The sequence below is a fragment of the Ammodytes marinus genome (genome assembly GCF_949987685.1).
Source record: "Ammodytes marinus genome assembly, chromosome: 19".
In the NCBI taxonomy this organism is placed as follows: Eukaryota; Metazoa; Chordata; class Actinopteri; order Uranoscopiformes; family Ammodytidae; genus Ammodytes; species Ammodytes marinus.
In genome coordinates this window covers 8510727-8520712 of record NC_137223.1, presented here as the reverse complement: position 1 = coordinate 8520712, position 9986 = coordinate 8510727, and the positions used below count along the sequence as shown (strand labels likewise).

The 9986-nt window shown below is 41.3% G+C and overlaps 1 protein-coding gene across 1 annotated transcript; it reads right to left on the bottom strand.

Moving 5' to 3' along the window:
* Window positions 1–6561: 6561 nt before the first annotated feature.
* LOC307265931 (melanocortin-2 receptor accessory protein 2A-like) lies at window positions 6562–9379 on the bottom strand (the record flags this gene model as incomplete). Its single annotated transcript, XM_080047779.1, has 3 exons — window positions 6562–7437; window positions 8623–8722; window positions 9268–9379. 3 exons carry the CDS (start codon window positions 9377–9379, stop codon window positions 6975–6977), a joined length of 675 nt encoding a protein of 224 aa, XP_079903905.1. The 3' UTR covers window positions 6562–6974.
* Window positions 9380–9986: the final 607 nt, after the last annotated feature.

Sequence of the window (9986 nt, the reverse complement as noted above, 5' to 3'; positions counted from 1 at the left end):
AAGTTTGTTTGTAACCTTTATTTAACCTCGAAAGATCAATTGAGGGGTGACCCTCTTTTACAATGACGTCGAGTACAGATACACAATATACAATGAGAATACATAACAAGTTTACACACACACACACACACACACACACACACACAGACAACAACAATTTAAAACATTCAGATCAATTGAATGAAATAAATAATAGCCTAATTAAAACAGTTACAAGTGTGGAGGGGTTGATTCAAAATAATACTTTTAAATTGGTTAACAGATATGAGTGTATTTATTTTAATTGTATGTTGTAGGCTGTTCCAGGAGTCAGGGGCACTATAGCTAAAAGCGGTTTTACCAAGCTCAGACCGGGCATAGGGGACATATAACATGATTATGTCAGTTGAGCGGGTTTGATAAAGCCCATCTGAAATAAGCAGCATTTCTGTCAGATAGAGTGGTAGCTTTCCAGTCAGAGCTTTATATATAAAAATATGCCAATGTGCATCACGTCTCTCCTTAAGGGAGGACCACCCAACCTTTTCATATAAAACACAATGGTGTGTATCATAAGCATCTCCTGTAATGAATCTCAAAGCAGAGTGAAATACAGAGTCAAGGAGTTTAAGGCATGAACGAGATGCATGCCGATAAACCACATCACCGTAATCAAGGACAGACATAAAAACTGCCTCAATAATCCTTTTCCTACTAAACAACGGGAAGGTAGCTTTATTCCTATAAAAATATCCAATCTTTTGTCGCAGACGACAGACAAGATTTTTTATGTGAAATGTAAAAGAGAGTTTTTCATCTAGCCAGATACCAAGGTACTTATATTCAGAGACTTTTTCGATCAAAGAACCGTTTACAGCATAGATGCATGCACTATTGTCTAAATCTCTAGCCCTAGAGAACAACATGAATTTAGTTTTAGTCTGGTTAAGGACAAGTTTAAGTGAAATAAGAGCATTCTGAAGAGCATTAAAGGACAGTTGCAGGTTCTCAATAGCTGACTTTGCAGAGTCAGCAACACAATACAAGATGGTATCATCAGCATATAAATGGATTTGACAACCACTGACAAGAGACACAATATCATTGATGTAGATGGTGAATAGTACCGGACCTAAAATTGAACCTTGTGGAACACCTTTGGTTATGGGTAAGAAACCAGATTGGATATTACCTAGCTTCACACATTGAGATCGGTCAGAAAGGTAATTACTGAACCAGCTACACGCATTTTCACTAATACCAATGTTAGCCAATTTATCTAATAGTAAAGAATGGTCTACTGTATCAAAGGCTTTACTGAGATCAATAAAGAGGGCAGCACAGTGATTACTATTATCTAAGGCAGAGACAATATTGTTAGTAACCAGAGTGATGGCAGAGATAGTGCTATGGTTAGTTCTAAAACCAGATTGGTGAACAGATAAAATAGTGTGACTTGAGAGAAATGTTTTCAATTGGTAATTAATAAGGGATTCCAGCGTTTTTGACAGACATGACAGTCTGGATATTGGCCTATAGTTATTAGGGTCAGTTTTTTCTCCCGCTTTATACAAAGGAAGGACACAAGCTGATTTCCAGATCCTTGGAATAACGCAGGAAGATATAGAAAGGTTAAAAATGTGGGTAATACACTCTGCAATTACAGGGGCTGAGAGTTGGAGAAAGAATGGGTCTAGGTTGTCTTCTCCAGTGGATTTCTTGGGGTCAATGCTTAAGAGAGCATCAAGAACCATACTGGAGGACACAGGAATAATAGAAAACTGAGGAACATCATTGGTGGTAGGCATATGAACCTGTTCAAGGGGTAGCTGGTTGTCTGCTAGAGAAGATCTAGAGTTGTCCTCTTTGAAGATATGGCCAGCAACATTAAAATGTCTATTAAAACCAGCGCAGATCTCGGTTTGATCGGTAATAAAACTATCATCAAATTTAACCTGAATTGGAATAGAAGCTGATGTAGCAGAGCTATTTTTGTTGGTTTTAACCACCTTCCAGAATTTTGCTGGGTTAGAATAGGTGTCTGTGATCAATTTTAAATAGTAGTCAGATACATTCTTCCTCACTAAGGATGTACATTTATTTCTTAAGGCTCTGAATGCAGTCCAATGTGAGGCGTTATTAGTACGTCTAGCAAGAGACCAGGCTTTGTTTCTAGTTCGGAGAAGAGATGTAAGTTCTGGACTAACCCAAGGACTGGATCTATCCTTAACTCTATACTTCTTAAAGGGGGCATGTGTATTTAAAATAGATAGAAAGGTGGAAATGAAAAAGTCTAAAGCTAGTTCGACATCAGGAATAGCCAGGGTGTTGTGAATATCACTATTATAAAGGTCATGAAGAAAGGCTTGCTTATTAAAAATGTTTAGGTTTCTCTTAAATAAAACCCTGGCTGAGGATTTTTTTATATGTGTATCACGGACACATACAATGGGACAATGGTCACTTATACCTAATTCAAGTACTCCAGATAAAGATATTTTATCACTCTTATTAGAGAAGATTAGGTCTATAAGTGTTGATCTTGAGGGTTCTTTCATGTTTGGCCTGGTTGGATTTGTGATTAACTGTGACAAATTTAGGTTAGAAGATATTTCCTTTAAATGATCAGAGGCATTTGTCAACCAATCCAGATTAAAATCACCCATAACTAAGACTTCAGAATTAGAATAATGGGAAAGTAGGTCAGCCAAACGATCAATAGACCCAGCGTCAGCTGATGGAGGTCTATATACTCCAACAACAATGAGAGAATTACTAAAACCACAATCAATTTTGAGAGCCAGAAATTCAAAACATTTGGGTATAGAGATTGAGAGTAAAACAGAAACAGAAAGACAGGACTTAACATAAATGGCCACACCACCACCTCTTTGAGGCCTGTCCGATCTAAAAATGTTGAAGTTAGGCAAGGCCACATCACTGTCATTTTGATGTTTTTTTAACCATGACTCAGTAATGATCAAAATATCGGGATCAGTTTGCAGGGCTAATATTTTCAAGTGATCCAATTTCTCAGATTGGAGTATACTCCTAATATTCCAATGAATCAGCTTCAATCCTTTTCTGCATCGAAGAGAAGAGTAGTTGACACAAGATGTTGATTCTATGGACATAGGGTCAAGCAGTACAGCATTATGCCTATCAGTAACTCTAATAGGAATATGGAGGCGAATAGGGGCAGAAATTAACATAGGGAAATGGGTCAGGGGATGAGCTATGGGTAATATAGCCAGTGCAACAATTTAAAGTGGCTACGAGGAACTTTCAGTTTGTGTTCATTCTTGCACCCCCCTTTGGACAAAAGCGGCAGTGTTTTATGACGCCAGCTGTTGTTCCTGGGTGAACGTAACCGAACAAAGGCATTACGCACTGATGGTCTCGTTTGCGGTTACATTATGAAGATCACCATGGAGGAAATTTGTCTGTCTCGGAAATATTTAAAAGGTCCTTGTAGTAAAAGTGAAAGTGGTAAAAACATTATGACATTTGAAAGCTGACTGTTTTCATGGACACCATTAGCCTTTTTCCTACAAAATAATATAAAAAAGAAAAGAAAAAAAGTACTTGTATGCTGTCAAAGACTAATGGTCTTTTTTTAATGAATGGATGAATGAATGAAATAATGAATAGCCCCAAATCCCTCTGCAAGACACTTGACTGCAGTAAAGAAAAAAAAGAAAGACCAAAAAAGAGAGAGATTGCGGGATTGTGAGCCTTGTATAAAGTATGTGCTGGTGCAGTGAGTCATCAGCAGCATCAATCAGAATGTGCATCTGCTAACTCTGGCTTTTTTATTTTTCCCTCCACTGACCAATTATCTGACAACAAACAACCAGCTGCAGTCCTCTTGGTTCTTTAGGTTACCCTTGGCCAAGTTGCTTGGCCCTGAACCAGGTACCTGGGGGGGGCGGGGGGGGGGGACAAGTTCATTTTACATGGCATTTAGAGTTGACATTTGAGTATAATAATCAGCTAATATAGGATCAGAGCTCAATGAAACATTCAGAGAGATGAACCGTGGAGGCATTTATCCTCAGTGCTTATCCTTGAAACTCAAAGTCCTGTTGTCTTTGTTTAGTATTGCTCATATCATGGCAGCATGCACTTGAATGTCACACAATAGGTTGTGCGTGTTGTTTTCTGGCGATTACGGGATTAACATTTACCGTCATTGTATTTTTTAACACCCACCAAATACCATAGGATTCTCTGTGTCAACAAAATGCCTATGGTTTCTCTCCTCCTCCCTCTTGCCCTGAGCTGTTCCCCCGTTGCTGCTCATTTGTTGAGGCGTCATTTCAAGTCACCAACTGTCAACCACACAATGCCTTGCAGAGAGATGCCCTGGGGCATTTAGTAGAGAGAACAAATGGCTAAGCTTGCTGCATGGAATGACTATTTGCTCCAATGCCCCACCCACTGGTTGCTGATCCTCACTGCACCGTTGGAGGCCAGAAGAACCCCAACAGTCAAGAACAGAATTAGAAAAGATTGTTCTGAGCTGAACTGCTGAGACATGTGGAGCCTGAGGGCCAACGGCAAGTTGTTCCTGCACGTTTGATACAACAACGGCACTTTAGGAGTTGGATACCTGGGCGGGAATACAATAACCCAGCATGCACTTTTCTCTACGGTTTTTCCCATGCAAGACGGCCTGTCACGTTTTTGCACAGTGGACACAGTTGACTTGTTAGCTCAGAGATAATGTGATTCACCGCTTGTCCCTCCTTCACTTCCAAGACATTTGGTTGAATATAATCACAGCAACCGTCTCCAATGATTTGTAAATGGTTTTTTTTTACCAATAAGGCAAGGCAAGGCACATTTATTTATATAGCACAATGCAGACACAAGGCCATTCAAAATGCTGTACAGGGGCAAGTTTAACACATAATACACATTGGAAAAGCGAATGAATAGAAATAAAACATTTAAAAGCAAATGAATAGAAATAAGGAAATTGGGTGAAATGTGGTGAAAGCAGCTGTTAATAGACCCTTGAGGCAGTTCCTTCCAAGGCAAGGCAAGGCAAGTTCATTTATATAGCACAATTCAAACACAAGGCCACTCAAAGTGCTTTACAGGGGCAAGATTAAAATATAATATTTTAATAATAATATTCCACAGATGCTGCCCTCCTCTCCAGTCTTGTCTGACTACAGAGGAAAACAGGCAGACAACTGAGTAGATTGATTATTGTCTGCATTACGTGACCTCAGACACTAACTGGCTGTCTGCCCAATCAACTCCTGACTGGCACTGTGTTATCCTTGATGTCAGGAGTGGGTCTGAACAACACTTCTAAGCCTCGAGCAGACTTGTACAATGAACGTTCAATGATAAACAATATAGGCCTTGCTCTTATACACATTTCTCAGTACAGGGACAAAAGCAGAAAGGCAGCGGTATACAGTATGTGCTGTCTGCTAATCTGCAGAAGCGAGGTAGAAAGAGACCACATTTTTCATGGCTTTTTTACGTGAGCTTTAATAAATCATCAACAGTGCTATTCTCAATGACAGTACCAATTATATTTCATCGGTCATAAAATACTTAATTGCTGCTCATGAGGGCGTATTTACAAATGGGACTGTTCACCAAAATAGTTTGAGAAGGATTTTTTTTTTGCTGTTAAGCTAGAGGTGCAGAAAAAAACAAAAACAAAATAGAAATTGCTCAAATATTCACTGACAATGGGAACATAATCAGATTTGTCACAGTCTGGCGCTTTAACAAACATGAGATGTGTCTGCGGTTGGCGAGAGCACTGTGAGTTTGAACATTTAGTTTCAGGATAAAGAATAAATGACCTGTTTGTCAAAACCTGAAGGAGTGATTCGATGGACTCAGTGTTGCGTTAAGGTAAGCGTTGATTGACTCTCTGGCATTCATAGCATATCCCTCCGTCAGCTGAGTATATACCTAAGGTCGCGCGTTTGCTAAAAAAGTGACTGAAATGGCCAGCAATGTACCTTCGCATAATCATCACTTGATATGGCTCCAAGTAATTTCATTGTGTTGTTACGGCAACAGACGATTTCATGATTCAGCACGGCTCAGCACAAGTACTTGTAAGTCTTCTGACTTCTTTTAGATCTGTCTAAACATTGAAGATACTACCGCCATTTAAAAGAGACGATTACAAACCTTACTTTGATTGGATTCCTTTCACTTATTGTTCTTATCAATATTATATCAAGATTGACAAACTCATAAATTCGATCATTGAGAAAAAAATGTGACACCACACCATTGTCGAGTTGAATTCCAAAACCGTTAAACGCTTTATTAGGACAATCAAAGCCCTTTCTAATCTAAGAGAACTCTGTCTTACGAAAGACTTATATTACATTGGTCTTTTATGGTCTCAGCTCAGATTCTGTGCTACTAGTTACAAGTTTAGAGTACTTCAACTTTTCCAATATGTGGCATTGCACTTTAGAACAAAGTCTGCATAATTGCCATGTTGGAGGAATAAAATCAATTTTCCAGAAATGCACACGGAAACAACACAGCCGGGATAGCAGAACAAATTGTACAACACATTTCTCCTTGCTGACTCCACTGCCTTCTCATTTTCCCATGTTTCAGAGCCATCTAGCATAGTTACAGCTCAGGCCAATTTACCTCAGAGGAGGTCAATACCAAAAGCCCAATCTTTTATTTGTGAGCCAATTTTATCTTGAAGAATAAGTGTCAAATTACAACTCGCAGTTGGTTGCACTTATAAAAGAAATATGGTCCATCTTATTTGCTCTGTTGCTTGTTGACCTAAAACCACGCACGATGAAAGACTCTCCAAGCCGAGATGCTTTTTAGAATAAATAAATTAAAGTAGGAGGCAGGTGCTTATGTTTCCCTGCCATCCGGTCACAAATGGCCGTGTGAAAGTAAAAGCAGATACTATTACAATACCACTTTGTCCGTGCCTGCAATCCAATCTCTTTTGCAGAAAACAATCCTACGTGGATGCCTCAGTGATCATCCCGAGAGTGAGAATGGTGCTCCAGTACAACAGACGGCTCGTACAGCAGATCGTCCTCTCCCAGTGTGGGAGTGTGCTCCAAGTTCACAAAGTTAGGGATGTTGAAGTGGGAGAAGAAGGCACATTCTCGCTCTGTCTTGCCCTCCTCTAGTAGTCCCTCCAGAGGCTGCAGTCCCTCTGTTTCCTCCACGTCTCCTTCCATCTCGTCCATGCCCAGAGAGCTGATGGCCGGGTCGGTCCCCTGCCGGCCCCGGGCCCCTTGTCCGGATCTCTGGTCTTCTTGCCTTTGCATCCCCTGGGCCCGGTCCTCTTCGTTGATGTAGAAATGGAAATAGGAACGGGACTCTGCCAGCAACGGACGAGAGAAGGCCTTGTCGTTTTCGTCCTGGGACCCGCCGATTTCTACGAGACAGCTGCCCGTGCGATGGCGCTTCTCAGCCATGTCTTGGTTCCTGTTAGGGGGGGGGGGGGGGGAAATGAAAGATTGAGTGTGATGCTGCATAGGCAAAGAGGGAATTTGAAAATAGGGGGCTTTTTATTATGGTGGCCCTGAGAGCTCATAGCACTGCAACTTAAGAAAACACATGTAAATATATAGAAGACAAGCAAATTAAGAAAACTTCTTCATCAATTTGACAACACATGCCTAGCATTACAGTATGAAAAAGCGCTGCAAATAGACGGCAACACAACACTTTACGAGAAAGTGCTTCAAAGACCGCAACACAACAAAAGACACTTGTTGCTGCCACTTGTCGTACCACTGGTTTTGCTCAGTTTCTCACCTGCTTACAGCTAAGGGTCTCTTTCCGTCAGTGGTGTTGGAAAATGAGATAAGTGGCATCACTCTGTGTCCTCTGGAAACACTCTTGTGGTGTAGGCTTATTTGCAGAGCTTTTTCTTAACGTGTTGTGTTGCCGTCTATTTGCAGCACTTTTTCTTACTGTAACGCTGCGCACGTGTTGTCAAATGAAGATGAAGATGTTTTCCGAATGTGCTTGTGTTTTGTCTATTTGCATGTGTGTTCTTAAGTTGTAGTGCTGTGAACTCTCAGGGCCACCGTATCTTATTGTCATGGTTACCTCAATAAAGAGGTGATATATAGCAGGGGGAAAAGGTTCCCTATTTCATCATGGCGTAATCTCCAGGCTTAACCCAGTCTGAACACACATTGGTGATTTCTCTCCAATAGCCACTGCTGATCTTCACTTGACACAGAAATGTGCCTCCAGCTCTATATGAAGCTTCACTTTTTAGTCAATTATCAGCAAAAGCACAATAGCATTATGCATATGAGCGAACCACCCAGTTACCCTGATGGACATGACTTACATTCCATTCCATTTAGCAGACACTTTTATCCAACACGACTTAGAACTTGAGGTGGGAGACAGAAGAGCTAAATCAAATCACCCATGAAAGCAATCACAGACCCTGCCTCCCATCTATCTGCCTTACACATTACCAGTCCCCCCCCACCCCCACCCCCTCAGAGATGGAAGCTGACCCAGCTCTGAGATGAGAAGTAGCGAGAGTGGAATTGCCTGAGCTCTCATCGGTGCTGAAACGGTCCCCACGGAGCCTTGTGTGTTAGTGAGAGAGGAAATGCCGCTGTGTAGCCCCACGCTTATACTCACTCTTGATGTGGCGCTCCCGTTTTCGTGAGCAGCGTGAGAACAAAGAACATGAAGATGACAAACACAGCAAGTCCAACCCAGAAGCCAATGACGATGGAGTCTGAAATGTCAAAGAAGAAAGAAGATAAGACTATTTTAGTACATTAAACATATCTCTCTGTTGCTGTATTCAGAATTTTAATTTTTACCTCAAGGACCTCTCCCTTTGTGCAGACTCAAACCTCATTCAATCCTCTTTATCATTGGATTATTGAAGCTTCATTCTCTCTCGTTTTTTTACCACTTATTAATGGGCTTGTTAATTACCACAGGAGTATCAGAAGCCAGTGCAGGTGCTGCATTAAATATGGATGAATTGAGTGAGAAGCAGGTGGAGCTTGTCACCTTCAAACTGAATACAATACAGATGAGCCAAGAGGTGAAACGTGCAGCGGGTAGTAAATCACTGATAATTAACTGCAGTTAAGGTGAGAAACCATGTGGGCTGGCTGTCACACAGACATATCGCATGCACCTAAAGGCACGCGCGTACGCAGGCACACACTGCCCAAAGTAAAACGGTAATACAAAGAAACGAAATACTGTCTCGGGAATGGAGCATATACTATCTATAGAATGGAGGCTTTACAGTTGCATTCAACTTACATCTGTGCGCTTTGAGTCCCTCAAAAGACACGGGCTCCTCGTCGTCATAATATTCATACTGCCACACGTAGTCACTGCGACGTGCGCTGCTTTGGTTGTGGAAGTCGGACATTTCAACTAGATTTTAGGTGCCTTGACAACAGAAAAACAAAATAAATCAGACCCAGTATGGACGCCATAATGTAAGCCATAGTCGATAAAGTTTACAAACCACAATTGTTCGTGGATTTGAGAATTCTGCAAAAAAGATAAAACTCCATAGATGTTATGCCCGTCTTCCTGATTTCAGCAACGTGCCAAAAGGGTGACAAAGAGCAGGGCAGTCCATCGCTTCACCGTTACGCAGAAACTCCATCCATCCTCATGCCAGCGACGCTGCAGCCTTAGTTTTGAGGAGCTGCTCAGTGCGCCTCAACGTCATCCCACATCCTCTGCACTGCTGGCTCACTCTCTCACTGGGACTGAGGTTAATCTGCAAAATAAGCCTCTTTTACAGTCTGTGAGTCTGGTGCTGTGGGCTGAGATGCCGCTTTCCCTGAATACATTAGGGTGTGTTTGCATTGCAAATGCATTAATCATGAGGCAGGTCTAATTGTGTTTAACCACGTGGGCCTAAACTAAATGTGTATACCTGTATACTCACAGTTGGTATGAATTTGAGAGCCTCTTCTAAATATTTGGCATTGTGGGCTTGTGTATGTATTTATCGTAATTGCATG